The sequence below is a fragment of the Candida oxycetoniae genome, assembly GCF_023343755.2.
Source record: "Candida oxycetoniae strain CBS 10844 chromosome Unknown scaffold27, whole genome shotgun sequence".
Lineage (NCBI taxonomy): Eukaryota > Fungi > Ascomycota > Pichiomycetes > Serinales > Debaryomycetaceae > Lodderomyces > Lodderomyces oxycetoniae.
This window is the reverse complement of record NW_026055445.1, coordinates 58,503-73,883: the sequence shown is the minus strand read 5'-3', so window position 1 is coordinate 73,883 and position 15,381 is coordinate 58,503. Positions and strand designations below refer to the sequence as shown.

The 15,381-nt window shown below is 38.2% G+C and overlaps 6 protein-coding genes across 6 annotated transcripts; 5 read left to right on the top strand and 1 right to left on the bottom strand. All coding sequences in view use genetic code 12, as the record gives it.

The window, feature by feature from the left end:
• Nucleotides 1-57: 57 nt before the first annotated feature.
• KGF56_002801 (cleavage polyadenylation factor subunit) lies at nucleotides 58-2,803 on the bottom strand (the record flags this gene model as incomplete). Its single annotated transcript, XM_049324069.1, has 2 exons — nucleotides 58-2,259; nucleotides 2,603-2,803. 2 exons carry the CDS (start codon nucleotides 2,801-2,803, stop codon nucleotides 58-60), a joined length of 2,403 nt encoding a protein of 800 aa, XP_049180149.1.
• A 251-nt stretch (nucleotides 2,804-3,054) lies between these two features.
• Nucleotides 3,055-4,065, top strand: SAM37 (SAM complex subunit; the record flags this gene model as incomplete). The annotated part of the gene is made up of 1 exon (XM_049324068.1): nucleotides 3,055-4,065. The coding sequence occupies one exon, from the start codon at nucleotides 3,055-3,057 to the stop codon at nucleotides 4,063-4,065; it is 1,011 nt and encodes a 336-aa protein (XP_049180148.1).
• A 1,440-nt stretch (nucleotides 4,066-5,505) lies between these two features.
• Nucleotides 5,506-6,915, top strand: KGF56_002799 (uncharacterized protein; the record flags this gene model as incomplete). Its single annotated transcript, XM_049324067.1, has 1 exon — nucleotides 5,506-6,915. One exon carries the CDS (start codon nucleotides 5,506-5,508, stop codon nucleotides 6,913-6,915), a length of 1,410 nt encoding a protein of 469 aa, XP_049180147.1.
• A 1,336-nt stretch (nucleotides 6,916-8,251) lies between these two features.
• KGF56_002798 (Zn(2+) transporter) lies at nucleotides 8,252-9,988 on the top strand (the record flags this gene model as incomplete). Its single annotated transcript, XM_049324066.1, has 2 exons — nucleotides 8,252-9,806; nucleotides 9,891-9,988. The coding sequence occupies 2 exons, from the start codon at nucleotides 8,252-8,254 to the stop codon at nucleotides 9,986-9,988; spliced, it is 1,653 nt and encodes a 550-aa protein (XP_049180146.1).
• Nucleotides 9,989-10,572: 584 nt separating this feature from the next.
• On the top strand, nucleotides 10,573-11,718 carry KGF56_002797 (uncharacterized protein; the record flags this gene model as incomplete). The annotated part of the gene is made up of 1 exon (XM_049324065.1): nucleotides 10,573-11,718. One exon carries the CDS (start codon nucleotides 10,573-10,575, stop codon nucleotides 11,716-11,718), a length of 1,146 nt encoding a protein of 381 aa, XP_049180145.1.
• A 1,590-nt stretch (nucleotides 11,719-13,308) lies between these two features.
• KGF56_002796 (Zn(2+) transporter) lies at nucleotides 13,309-14,916 on the top strand (the record flags this gene model as incomplete). The annotated part of the gene is made up of 1 exon (XM_049324064.1): nucleotides 13,309-14,916. One exon carries the CDS (start codon nucleotides 13,309-13,311, stop codon nucleotides 14,914-14,916), a length of 1,608 nt encoding a protein of 535 aa, XP_049180144.1.
• Between the last annotated feature and the right edge of the window lie 465 nt (nucleotides 14,917-15,381).

The following is a 15,381-nucleotide window of genomic DNA, read 5'->3' as shown; positions in this document are numbered from 1 at the left end:
ATCTGTAGGTATACAATTACCAACAAAGTTTATATTATATTCGGTTTTTTTTTTTAATTACAGTATATTTGGTAAGTTTGCAAAAAGTGTAACCAATTTTTCGCTATTAAACACATTTTCAGAGGGAAGACCAAAGTATGAAGCGTTTGGCAAGACCGTCATGAGGGTCAAGATGGAAGGCCCCACAAAAGCAGTTGAGCTATCGGCTTTGGCATCTCTCTCTTGCTCTGCTGTTTCTTGCTCAATACGACTTGACTCTTGAATACTAGTAACGGCCAATCTTGATTCTTCTGCACCTATACTGGAAGCAGCAATTCTCCGTCTCTTCAACAGAGGGAAGTCATCCTCATCCTCATCCTCAAAGTCATATGCATCTTCATTCAACTCGTCTGCTTTAATAATGTTCAACTTGCCCAATTTATACCTATCTGTGAATAAGTCAACAGGATCATCATCAGGAAACAACTGTTCACACTTCTTGGCAAAACTGTTGGTGATATCTAAAGAGAGATTGGTTGCTGCAAACGAAATGTATTTCTTATAAAGGCCCTTCAACTGTCGTTTTTTCAAGCGTAGTTTTTTCTCCTTTTCTTTTTTCAAAAGTGGATCTAACTCTTCTTCTTTAATCCCTTCTTTTAATTGCGACAATTCTTTTGAAAAGTTAGTGTCTGCATTTTGAATAGTGCTTCTTAACCTATCCACATCGTTTATCATGATCAAATAATCCAAATACTTGGAAAGAAACTCGCCGTTTGTAGCAGAACTTTTGAGACCAACGTCAAACACCTTAATAGCCGTCTTTATGTTGTCTGCATAATGTTCAAGCAACGCACTCTCAATAAATATTTGGTATCCTATTGAAGGAAGCTTACGAGCGTTTTTAAACACATTCCGAGCCTCTTTGATCCCTTCCGCCCTCTTGCTTGCAATCATGAGCTTGCTGTAGATGAGCGTAATTTTGTCAATTAAGCGTTTCTGTTTTCTTTCGAGCATTTGAAGTTGCCTCAAGTCTGCCATAGAAACTCCATTGCTTTGCTGATTGGGTATCTTAGGTAGACTTGGAAGACTAGCGGGGGCACTGGTATTGGTGCCCGAAGAAGAGTTTATAGTCATATTTTTCCCCAATTTTGGTAGGCTCGGTAGACTTGCAATTCCACGGCCATTCAGTTGTCCGTTGTTAGTACTTGCCTCCTTCATCATCTCACCTCCTTTTTCCGAGTTATCATTGTCTTCTCCATTTCTGTTCCCCTTTCCATCATCATTGTCACTATTGTCACTACCATCATCTTCTCCCGATTGCAGTTTCGGTTTGAGTCGCTCGTTCAACTCCTTCAAATTTGTGGATACTTTTTCGAAATCCTTAGTCAAGTTTGATATCAAGTTGTTGAAAATCACCTTTGCCTTATCAAAGGAATTGTCTTTTTCATACAACTCAGCTAATTGAAACGAGAGAAGTAAGCTTTGAGGATTTATGGTGAGACCACTTTTTAAGATCGAAATACAATCGCCTAGATTGCCTTCTTCGTTGTTGTTCAACAAGTATTTTACATATTCGAACCACAATTGAGGGACAAATGGTAGAGCATACGTAGCTTGCTTGTAAACATAATTTACACGACTTTGAAGAGCACTCTCATCTTTCAACTCTAAGGGGTTTTTCTTTTCTAATTGAATCCAATTAGCCCAGTACTTTGCTTGCTGTTGCACCGACTCGTCCTTTATTGTTTGCAGATTAATTGTCCATTTCAACTTTTTATTGTTTGTCACCTGCCGCCACTCTGTATTGAATGAACGCGCCAACATGAATTCAGCGGCTTTCTCCGACACAAACTTTTGTGCCGTTGCAGAGTTGAGCTCGTTTTCCCATTTTGTATATTGTGTCCAAACAGACTCTATATTTTCCGTGGGCACAACAAGGAATTTCTTATATACTTTTCGAATCAAGTCAATCTTTTGCTGCTGTTCCCAATTCGCTTGGGGTGTCCAAGATTTAATAAAGTTGATATAATCCTGCCACAACTCATCGCTTCTAAAATCAATACCAACCTTGTTTATTGCAAACTCAAATGCCTGGACAACTGTTGTACGTGCTTTGTCGCCGCCTGTGACGAAATCGGAAATACTTCTCACATAGTCAACGTACAAACGGCATAATTCGACGCTTTCTGTCGTTGCAAAACATTTTTGGAAAAGCGTTTCGGCTTTTTCCTTCTCCCCTCTGCTAAGTTCATATTTTATGTATCTAATCCATTGAGCACCCTAAAAAATTAAAAAAAATACAACAAATAACAGGTTAGTAAACTGATAAACAACAAAATAGCTCTACTAGTTCTGTGGTTGAAGAGAGAAGCTCGTAAGTTGGGACTTGGATTTTAACAGGCCCATTATTATGAATTAAGCAATATATACAGGTAAGGGGTTTCTCCACCACCGCCACCGCCGCCATAATTACCGCCCCGCGTGTCATAATAGCAGCAGTGGCAGCAACGGACGGTAGGGTTCTGGATTTCAGGTCCAAAGGGTAACAAGTCTCTTTTCTTCCAAAAAAAAAAAAACAAAACTAGCAGCTTTAAAGAATTCATGATTGTTTTTTTGCACATACATCAAATTTGAAACGCTCCAAATATTTATCAAAAGTTCTCCGAACTTGCTCTTGGTTATCCTTATTCAAAATCTGGTCTAATAGTTTGATCCATTTCCCGTAGTCTAACGGATTCTCTTCCAAATCCTCTTCCAATTGGGTTATCTTATCAAGAGACAATTTCTTAACCTTGCTTTTGGGTATGAAAACTTGAGTACTCATTAATCCTCCGCCTTTTAACAAAGTCCTTCTTCTTCTTCTTCTTTTTTAAAAAAAAAAAATCTCGAGAGACAGCAGCAGAGAAATCCTGAGTATTTGATACCTTCTTTATACCAGCTCTTCAACAATCACCATGTATAAAGATTGGAATGGGCGAAAGAAGCAAGAAGAAAATTCAAAGAGAAAAAAAAAAAAAATGTCAAGATGGAAAACTTGCGACATTGGCACACTACTCTTTGAAAGGAATAGTAGTAATGTTGAAGCTACATGTTTGGGGAGATACAGAGCAAGTCTCAGTGATTTCGCCGGCATGTATTGCTGCCGTGTGGATTGCGGATTTGGTGTCAAAGCTGAAAGGCATTGACATTGATGTGGTTGTATCTAATAATACCAATTTGTCACCCATTGGAGAATTACCAGTTTTGATTGATGGGGAAATCAAGTTTAGCGGATATAAGCAAATATGTTCGTATTTGATAAGTAAAAACGGGCCAGAAACGCAGTTACAGCGGCTATCTAGTAGAGAGGCTTTCCTTGATGATAGCGTGATTTGCCATTTGGAAAACACACTTGACATTATACACCAGTATAATCTTTATTCAAACAGGACAAATTACGAGCAGTATACCAGGAAATTGGTTGCTAGGTATTATCCGTTTCCAATGATGTATAATCAATCTTTAAGGCTTTACAAGTGCGCCCAAGAGAGAGTGAAATTATTAGGTTTGGATAAGGAAAAGTCATCCTTTTTCAATTTCTCCAAAACACAAGGGTTTGATGATGATTTTGATGATGATGATGAAATACGAGACTATTCTATGAATAAGGATTTTCAAACTGAAGGGATAAGTGAGTTGCACAAGAGATTTTTACTGCAAAAATCGCAAACGAAAGAAATGGTACGAGAATCGAGCAATTGTATGAGGTGCTTGATGATAATTGATAAACTGTTGAAAAAATTGCAATCTTTATGGGGAGAAAATTCCAACAATGGTGGCAGTGGTGGATATTTGTTTGGAGCCTTACCTTCTACATGCGATATACTACTACTTGCATATATGTATTGTCTCACTTGCAAAGAATTACCAGACCGGTTTATTTTCAATTTTTTGGATTCTAAAAAGGATAATGCATTTGTTCAAAATATCTTGCAAAAGATTAAACACTTGGAGCTCTCTTTGCCTCTGGTTAAAAAACCAGAGACAATAGAGGTTCCTAGTTTGTACAACGAGATTCTCTTTTGGACAGGCTTTATCAGATATTAGCTACATTTACCAAAACTGTACCACATCTCGTCTTAATCGCATCTCCAATTCCTACTCAATTCCTACTCAATTCCTACTCAATTCCTACTCAATTCCTACTCAATTTCTACTCAATTTCTACCCAATTCCTACTCAATTCCTACTCAATTCCTACTCAATTTCTACTCAATTTCTACCCAATTCCTACTCAATTCCTACTCAATTCCTACTCAATTTCTACTCAATTTCTACCCAATTCCTACTCAATTCCTACTCAATTCCTACTCAATTCCTACTCAATTCCTACTCAATTTCTACTCAATTCCTACTCAATTTCTACCTTTATATGGTCTTATCACCCCTCCAGCGAATGTGTGTACCTTGGTACATTTTTTCTTTCCAAAAAGAAAAATTGAGAGAAAAAAATTTCCATTTTGGAAAGCTCATCTCTTTTCAAAAGCTCGTTTTTTTTGGAAAGCTCGTCTCTTTTGGAAAGCTCATCTCTTCTTCTTGAAGAGTGATTCGAGGTTGTTCATAGTAAGATATTTATAGTGAATATATAGAAGACAGCTTCAACATTCTATATTCCCTCTTTCTTCTTTCACCCTTGGAGATATAACAGAATTTGGCAATCTTAGCATAGTTTCATTTTTTCCTTTTACCTTTGATGGAATTAATGATGGAATTTTTTTTGCCATAGAATAAGAAACTTGGTTCATACTGGTTAGATATCTTTGTGCATTTCCTTACTATATAAATGCCAATAGAGTTTATTATCTTTCTCAGAGTAACTGACATACACTATCGAGTAAAGTGAGAGAGGACCAGCACTACTAGCTGTTACTATCAAGCAGAGCGAGATAATGGAGCAGCACTGACTAGTTGTCACTATCGAGTAACGTGAGAGGGGAGCAGCACTGACTAGCTGTCACTATCGAGCAGCACTTTGTAACTTGTATCGTCATTGGAACTTAATGTTACTGTGACTACTAGAACAATCTCTATTTTGGTGATTTTCACGTGACCTTGATATGGGACCTCATGATGATCAATCTCTAGATGTCACAGACTACAAGTGAACAAGGTAACCTTTGTAAACTCTCTATTGAGGACTGGTCCTCGCTATTTGATAGAGATGGTCAATCGAACAACACTATCGAACAACACTATCGAACAACACTATCGAGCAGAGCGAGATAGTGTTGCAACAAGCTACTAAGTTTCGGTGGCAGCTAGTCTGTGCTGCTCCACTATCTCGCTCTGCTCGATAGTGTCGATAGTGTGGATAGTGCCGATAGCGTCGATAGTCTTGCTGCTCGGCTATTAAATTTTGTAGGAGCGCGCTAACAATTTTTCTTCTTACATTTCGAGAAAAAGCGCGCATTGTATATGGGAGATGAGCTTTTGTTGGTATCCATTATTGATCAATTGAATAAACATCATTAGAAATTAGCCCCCAAAATGAAGCTCTTTACAAAGCTAATAGGCTTAAGTTTATTGTCTCACGTGTACGCTGTAACGTTATCACTTGCAGAACAAACCCCGGAACCTTCTCCGACGGTTTCTAGTTTGTTAGAACCAAGAGAGCACCACTTGGATAAACGTATCAAAGATGTAATCATCAATAAGGACTATGCCAAAAATCAAGCTGCAAAGACAGCAACAACGTCTTCGGATAAACCTCCTAGTAACTGGGTGCGAACTGTTAACGGTAGAACAGAGATTGTGCACCCAACGGTTATTGCGGGCATTACCATCAGTGCCAAACCACCAAAAACAACTGATGGATTAGAAGTTTGGGTTTCATTGAAGAACGATGGATCTCCAAAAGTGATTAAACCAGAATTGAAAAATGGAAGGACGAAAAAGGGGCGTCCCGATTACAGCACATACTTCCAAACTGCGGTAACAAAGGTTTACAACAAAGAAGAATTGAAGGCTCATAATATGAAAGAAGATGAGTTGTTTACAGAAGTTATCCATATTGAGGAAGCCGATTTGGAGGACCATTTATTGAACCCTTTGATAAGATGTACCCCAGAGAGATATAAAAAGACAGGCTTGGCAAAGGATAAATCTACTGAACCATTTTGTACTCCTAAGGACGATGAGAGATTGATAAAAGACAAGACATATTTTGTAACCTGGTACTCGAGGTTCTTTGATCCTCTGGTTGAAAAGGTGAGAATACACTTGAACAATGTTAAGGAAAGTTACAAACAAAAGGGTTTCAGGAAGAGAAACTTGCTTGGGGATGAGGAAGAGGTGGAGGATGAGGAGGACGAGAATGACAATGATATAATCGACTATACCCCCTTTGACAAGAGATCGAAGGTTCTTGAGTACGGAGGAAAAGTGCAGGAATCGTTTTTTGTGTCGGACTGGATTTCAAACGAAGAGGGATTTTATCCATTGACTATACTTGAAGAATGGATTGGTAACAAATATGAAAAGAAGGTTTTGATTTCCATTCAACCAGACAATATTCCTGATGAAGAGTTTAATGTTTTAAGTAATCCCGTTGTTGTGGAATTTTCCAAAGGTGTGGTTGTGAACAAAGAACATCTAGTTGATTTAAAGAAATTGGATGAAAAGTATAAAAATCGACACATGGGTATTGAAATTGAGGAAGGTATTGATTATGAAAAATATATGACTATAATTACATTGCCCATGTGTGTGATTATTGCTGCTTTTGGGATGTGGATTTTTGTCACTATAAACAAAGTTGATCTAAGTAAGGTCAAGAAGAGAAAGTTTGCAAGGGAGAGAACTACACACAGAAGAATTCCCTTTGTGCTGAAAAAGAAGAAGGATTATGAGGCTTTGCCTATGAGCACTATGGATCTTGGCGAAACCAAGAATGATTAGGGACTGTGCTACACTAGCGAGCGACACTAGCGAGCGACACTATCGAGCAAAGCGAGATAGTGGAGCAGCACTGACTGACACTATCGAGCGACACAATCGAGCAAAGCGAGATAGTGGAGCAGCACTCACTGACACTATTGAGCGACACTATCGAGCAAAGTGAGATAGTGGAGCAGCACTGACGGGAGATACTAATGTATGTGTATGTGTATGTGTTTTAGGGGAGACTAAGGTATATGTGATGAGGGGAGACTGTGTATGTGTTTTTGGGGAGACTAAGGTATATGTGATGAGGGGAGATTGTGTATGTGTTTTAGGGGAGACTTAGGTATATGTTCTAGGATGCTGAATCAACTTTGTTTATAGAGTATGTGTTGAACCTTTTGATAAATGTTACAAGTGTTGCTCCACTATCTCGCTCTGCTCGATAGTAGATAGTAATACATGTTTGATGGTGATATTATTTGAGGGTAGTGAACAAAAGGGACAAAGGGATAGAAAAAGGGACAGAGAGGCTACTATATCAGTCAAGCATAACCTGCAAATACTCTACAACCATCACTAATTACTACTTGAAAAATAAAATAGGCTTTATCCTGTATCCTGTATCCTGAATTCTGTGTCCTGTTACACTATCTCGCTTCACTCGATAGTGCATGTTTCACGTCTCCATGGATGATTTGGATGACACAGAAGATAATACAAAAAGAAACTTTTCAAAATCCTCCTGGATTTCCTTAAAACGCTGCTAATACTCAACAACATCTCTTGCTCAGAGATGAGATGAGATGAGATGAGATGAGATGAGATGAGATACACACGGGTTTGACATTTTTCCTTCTGGCCTTTTTTTCGCGACTTCATTTGTTATCTTTTATATGTGACACTACCAAGGTTGCATTATGGCAAAAAATTCTAATTATACAATAGAGTTTCATCCTTTACTCTAATTGTTTAAAACATTTATCCATGGGCTTTGCTGTTATTCGAATAGCAGGAACACAAACTCACAGTATCAATTTCCAAGTATAAAGAGCTTCCTTGAATTTTCTTTTCCTGGATCCAAATTTCATTCCTTTCTTTTTTGTTTTGGCATTCAACCATCTGTTCATCAAGCATAGGAGCGATATAAGCGTTGAGAGTTTGCTCATCAACGGCCAATATTTAAGGTTTGGTTAGGTGTAAAGGTTAGCTGATAAGGTTTGGTTAGGTGTAAAGGTTAGTTGATAAGATTTGGTTAGGTGTAAAGGTTAGTTGATAAGGTCTGGTTAGGTGTAAAGGTTAGCTGATAAGGTTTGGTTAGGTGTAAAGGTTGGTGGGCGAAAGTAAAGAGATTATGTCACAGCTTACGTATTTATTACCATCATCTCAAGGATGGCTTTTGACCTTGTTGTCGTCGGTTTTATGTGTTTCAGGCACTTTGATCATCTATTTTGATAACTTTTATTACTTTGTTTTTCCCAAATTTATTACCTCAAGGTATCCATTCCATTTAAAAGAAAACTACTCGTTTCTCAATGGATCATTGGCGTTAAGTTCTGGTTGCTTGATTTTTACTTCCTTGTACAAGTTGCTACCAGAAGCAACAAAGTATTTTGAGAGACTGATTATGGATGAAAAGGAAGACGGTCCGTCAGTCATTCCAAAGAGCACGAAAAGAATGTTGCAATTGTATTTGATGGTGAGTTATTTTGGTGGGATTACAATTTGTTCCGTATTCAATATTGTGTTGCATATGTTGACTAGTGAAAGTATAGTGCATTGCAATCATGGTAACGACATTCACGTTGAAGAAGACGAACACGGTCACGACCATTATGATGGTGATAACGAAGGAGGAGACAGAGAAGAAGAAGAAGAAGAAGAAGAAGAAGAAGAAGAAGAAGAAGAAGAAGAACCAGACGAAGCAGAAGTGGTAGAAGTGGTTGGCCATTATCGTGGTTATCCTCAGTTGTCAGAATCCGAAATGCGTGATCAACATAAGCAGCAGCAACAACAACAATCAAAATTTCCGGATGATTTAGTTCAAGAGAGCCATTACCATTACCAACCCCATAAACTGAATGCATCGCATTTGGAGCTGCAAATTCACGAAACTACCCCATTAATTAGAAAATCGTTAAAGGCGAGGAAATCATTAATGGGATTGTTTCTCACCCATCTTGATAAAGAAGATTCTGCGGGTGAATGTAAGGGTTATTCGTCAGCAGAAAGATGTGAGCATTTTAATCACGAACATGGACAAGAACATGTACTTCACTACTGTGAATTACCTGAGTTGACCAGTGATCATTGTTCTAACGAAGCAGCTGATCATGAAGAGATGAGAGCAGAAACATTGGAAAGGCCGTCCTACGAGACACTTACACATTACTATCACCACCCCAATCGCAGCCGCAGCTACAATCACTTGTACCCACTGAATCAACTGCACCACCTGCATGAAGCCGATCACCATCATCATGTCAATTCCCCATTATCTAGGTTACTCTTGATAGGTATCCAAACAACTTTGGCGATCACACTTCATAAATTGCCAGAAGGTTTTATTACATATGTGACATCAGAGGCGAATCCAAATTTGGGAGTATCTATTTTCATTAGTCTTATACTTCATAACTTCACTGAAGGGTTTTCAATGTGTTTACCGTTATACTATTCCATGTCAAAAACATCCAAATATGCCAAAATTAAGGCTGTTGCAATAAGCTCAATATTAGGAGGCCTTTCGCAACCCATGGGCGCACTAATGGGATATTTATTTCTCAAGTTCAACTCGCATAAACGTGACTTGAACCGTTTAGACTTTATCTTTGGCACTACAATGGCAATGACCAGTGGGTTTCTCACGGTTGTTGCATTGTCCATGTACGGGAGCGCCGTATCTTTTGGTGGAAGTGCGAGCCTCGTAATGACCTGGTGCATCGTGGGAATCGTTGTCATTGGACTATCCTCGATACTTTCCATACAATAAGAATGGACACCATCGAGACTAGCTACCACCGTCAATAGAGTATCTTCGACACCAGCTGCCACCGTCAATAGAGTATCTTCAATACTTTCCATAAGGTAACCTATGGACAGCGCTGCCAATTGTAATCATCTAGCAAGCTAATAGCACCCACGACAGTTTTTTATATAGAGAAGAGATGCACGTGTGATATCCATACATCAATATATAATAGAGACATTTTTTATTTTTTCTTTTAGGAGTGGTGCAAACGACAGCAAAGGCGAACCGCGAGCAACAAAGAAGCGAGAGCAAGGGAGAGAGAGAGAGAGAGAGAGAGAAAAGCGAGCAGGAAAAGAAGAAACACTTTGAAACAAATTTCTCTATAGTAATTGCACTTTTAATTTTTCTTTGTTCTTCATAGAGTACACATGAGTATACTGCCTACTATTCGATATATAAAAGTTCAAAAGCAGTTTATTTTCAAGGAGATTATTCTACATTAGATATATACAGAAGAAAAAAGAACCAAATACACACAAATTGGCATAAATAGTAGAAACAAAGGCACAAATAGTAGAGGCAAAGGCTTAAATAGTAGAGGCAAAGGCTCAAATAGTAGGACAAATAGCCACAAATAGCAGAGTCAAAGGCACAAATAGTAGAGGCACAAATAGTAGAGGCAAAGGCACAGCAAAAACCTCACAATGATGGCACACGAATTATCAGTACCAATACATATAAATGAAAACAGCGCTCTGTTTCAGAATACTTTAAGAAACCCAAATGTTAAGAAGGAACAATTAGATAATAATGAGATCAGACTACTTCCAAGTGGGGCTCCTGTCGATTTTGGTAACAGCAATAGCAATAGCAATAGCAAGAATAAGAACAGCAATGCAAAGAAAGCTTCTATAAAGTTATCGTTATTGCCATCATTGCCTAATGGTGAAAAGCCAAACTTTCAAGGTTCAAGAGACCAATCATCGAAGAATAAAACATCGAGGTTAAGCAAACAAAGAGATACACCCAAGTCGGAGATCTCTTTACCTAGTGGCGAGAAACCAAATTTCTATAATGAGTCAAATTTGAAATCGAAAAAGGGAAATAATAATAACAATAATAAGTCAAAGGAAAACAACAAATCATTAAAGGAGAACACTATCAAAGCGGTAAAGGGGGAGAAAAATGTTGGTGCAGCGGGTCCAATCACCTATGCGGGATCTTCTTTCCATTCTTCACCAGCAGCTTTAAATTTGCCAAAACCGAAATTCAAAGCAACATCGCCAAAGCAAATGGATTCAAGGGACAAAGGGGATGAGCTATCTAAAAGTTTTAGTGATTTAGTTTCGTTAGCTTCAAGTTCTGATACTTTGCATTCATCAGGTGAAGTTGTCGCAATTAGAGAGAAGAATGCAACATCTGCAACATCTGCACCCGCACCTGCACCCGCACCTGCACCCGCACCATCATTCTCCTCCACCTCTACCACCAACTCCTCCTTTTCACTACAACAACCAGCGCCACTAGTCAATCCAGTCACTGCGTACCCTCCGGGTAGTCTTCAACCACAAATACAGCCAAATCCCCAGCAATTTCCTCATGCGTATTCTTCAGCTTCAGGCTTTGTCCAACCGGGATTTGCTTATCAAGTTAACCCTAATGGTTTTATTTCTTATCCTGCTCATCAACAACCAAACCCGATTTTCCCTGGCGCGTATCCGCTTCAGCAGCCACCAATATTTTCGCATTATGTTACTGCTCCTCCCATGATGCCGCACCAGCAACAATTACAACCACAACAAGAAGGACAGAAGATTAGCTTTAATGAGTTGCTAAGCTCATCAAAGTAGGGGGTGCTTGGGTGCTTGGGTGCTTGGGTGCTTGGGTGCTTGGGTGCTTGGGTGCTTGGGTGCTTGGGTGCTTGGGTGCTTGGGTGCTTAGGTGCTTAGGTGCTTGGGTGCTTAGGTGCTTAGGTGCTTTTTTTTTTGTTAAATTATTTCAACGCCATGTTTTATTACATTTCAATTCTCGTCTTTCACTGAACCACACAAAAGTTTGTGGTTTTAGCCAGGTGCTTGTGTATATTTTTTTTTGGATATAAGGCGTATTAATGACCACAAACCAACTATATTTACTGGGTGGTGGTGGTGATTAGAGCAGTCCAAATCATGAGTTAATCCGTTGCACGTGCTAACATATTTGAATTCTTTTGATGCTTCGTAGGTGGAAGAGGAGAAGGAAGAGGAGGAGGAGGGGAAGGAGGAGGAGGAGGAGGGGAAGGAAGAGGAGGAGAAAGAGAAGGAGGAGAAGGAAGAGAAGGAGGAGGAGGAGGAGGAGGAGGAGGAGGAGGAGTATCAATCTTTGTATGCTGTATTAACCTTGGACGAAATTTAAAAATGTGACTTTTTGATGTTCTTGCTTGTATTAGAAATGAGATTATTTGCGTAGCATTTTTTAGCTCTAATGTAGCATAAAGGAGCTTGGAGCTGTAGCAAATAGGAGCTTGTAGGAAATAGGAGCTGTTGCAAATAGGAGCTGTTGCAAATAGGAGCTGTTGCAAATAGGAGCTGTTGCAAATAGGAGCTGTTGCAAATAGGAGCTGTTGCAAATAGGAGCTGTTGCAAATAGGAGCTATAGTTGTTGTAACTGGTTTTTTTTTAGTTACATTGTTTAAATGTATTAGAAACGTTTCTTACCTTAACAAAGGTCTAAAAAAAGAACAATCTACAATTTTGAATATGCGAAAACGGTCTAGTCAAGGAGAAAAATTTAGTAAACATTAAAATGTTGATCATATAAACAAGGTACACAAACAAGGTATACAAACAGATATACAAGTTGGTAATAAAAGAAGTCGCTCCATCTGTTTTGTCAATGTTCAACAGTCAACAGAATAAAGAGGTGTCAATGTTCAACAAAAAGAGTTTTCAATCTTCAACAATAAAGAGTTTTCAATGACTAAAGGCCATTTCAGTAGAAAAAACTCCCCCCTTTTTAATGTTATTGTTCGTCTAATTTCCTAACTCGTAAAAATATTTAGGTCTATAGATTTTAAATAACTTAGTTCATACTGAAACAATTACTCTTGTACTTTATTGAGAAAAATTTGATACTGTAACATCAAAATAAAACTTGACTGAGGATTATTGAAGAGTTTAATAAATAGCAAAAAATTGGATACTAAGATGGAAAGAAGGAAAAAAAAAATCAAAAAAAAAAAAACTTAGTTTGATGATAAAGGTAAGATTTTAGCAAGTTTTTCAAACTTTTTGGGCGAGGTTTTTGATTCATCCTTCTGAGCTATAGAGCTGTCTTTTTCCCCCGGTATTGAAAAAGACTAGTGTCTAACAGGGTTCTCTTCAAATAGACTTGTGCTATTTCGGTTTTCGGCTAAGAGTTAATCAAAGGCAGGGGGGAAAGATATTCCAGGTTTGTGAAAGATGAATAACAAGGAGATTAGGATTAGTGCATTACTAGTGCTAGACACGGTTTTTTTCCTTCTTGAGGTAATTATAGGATATACTGTGCAATCCTTAGCTTTAATTGCCGACTCGTTCCATATGTTGAATGATATAATATCGTTGATCATTGCCCTTTGGGCCGTTCGTATGAAGAATTCGAAACCAGCAGATGGGAAATACACTTATGGGTGGCAAAGAGCTGAGATATTGGGCGCCTTGATAAATGCAGTTTTTTTGATTGCTTTATGTTTTACCATTATTATCGATGCTATACTGAGATTTTTTCAACCTCAAGTGATTACCAATCCCAAATTGATCTTGGTTGTGGGTATAGCTGGATTATTGAGCAATGGCGTTGGATTGGTGTTGTTTCACGAACACGGGCACTCACACTCTCATGGCGGTGGCGGTCATAGTCATCATGGCGCCAGCGACATTGACAGTACTAGCCACTCGCAAGCCCATTCCCACTCTCACTCGCATGCTACATCGCCACATGGTGATGATGAGGAAAGTTCCCTAGGATTTGGTGAAACCACTCCTTTGATAAGTTCAGTAAATCGCACTTTCAAGTCAACTCCATCTCAGGTGTTTGACTATTTCCCAGATAACGTTGTTGAGAGGTATGTTTCGGCCACAGTTGACAATGATAATGATGTTGCATCGGTAGATATTAAGTCAAGCAATCATTCTTCCAATCAACATGATCACCTTGATGATAGCGAGCACGCAGAGGAACTCAAAGCAAAGAAAACTAAAAGAAAATCAATGAATATGGAAGGTGTGTTTTTGCATGTATTGGGGGATGCTTTGGGTAATGTTGGAGTCATTATTACTGCATTGATAATTTGGAAAACTGATTATTCATGGAGATTTCATGCTGATCCGTTGACCTCGTTAATTATAACATTTATCATTTTCAATAGTGCATTACCATTATGTCGTAAATCGTCCAAGATCTTGTTGCAAGCCACACCGCCCTATATCAATTCAGACCAAATTGTTAAAAAGATACTCAAATTAAAATTAGTTGAAAATGTCCATGATTTCCATGTTTGGAATCTCAATGAGGATATATTGATTGCATCATTGCATATTGAGTTAGCACCCAGTTGTGAAGTTAGCTTGCCTGCGCTTGCCATTACTACCACTACTGATTCGGAGACGCATAATCAAAGTGGTACATCAAAAACTCATGATAACATAAACGAAACCGAAGGAGCTAATACTTTACAAATCAATAGAAAATTGTTCCTTACTGTGGTGTCCCAAGTTCGTGATGTTTTACATAAATATGGAATTCATTCGGTGACAATTCAGCCGGAATTTCCAAGTACAAAATTGCAAAAAACCGATAACAATAAAGGATTAGCTTCAAGCTCCAATAATAGTAACAACAGCAGCAGCAACAACAACGGCAACAACAACAACAATAGTAATAATAATAATAACAACAACAATAATAATAGTAATAGTAATAATAGTAATACCAATAACGGTTACAACAAAAACGTGTTTGGAAGTACATCTAGACAAACTTGTTTGATTGATGATTTAACAAATTGTGATTCTCAGTCATGTCATTAAAAGGAAGAGAAGATGTGCAAATAACGGTACCAATGATTAGTGATGTTTTCAACAAGTATTTTTTCTTAGCTGACGCAAGCGATAAGAACAGTACTTTTGGCTAGTCAGTGCTACTCCACTATCTCGCTCGATAGTATTGTTGTCAGGAACTTTTTTCCCTATACTGATGAGATGGTAATGCTATTTGCCCATTTTTAGATAAAACTTACAAGACTTGATTACAGTAATATACTCACAATAATGCACTATAACTCTCTTGCCGAGCTCTATTCTTTGATAAATATTGGAGAGAAGGGGGGGAAACAGAGGGAGGATATAGCTTGTTTATTATTTTAACAGCTTTTATTGTCAAAATTTGATTTTGCAAGGGTTTGGTCACGTGATACAAATCAAATAGATTAATAAACCCCCCCCCCCCCAAGAAAATTTTTATTTTAAAAAAATTATATAAAAAAAAATTTTTAA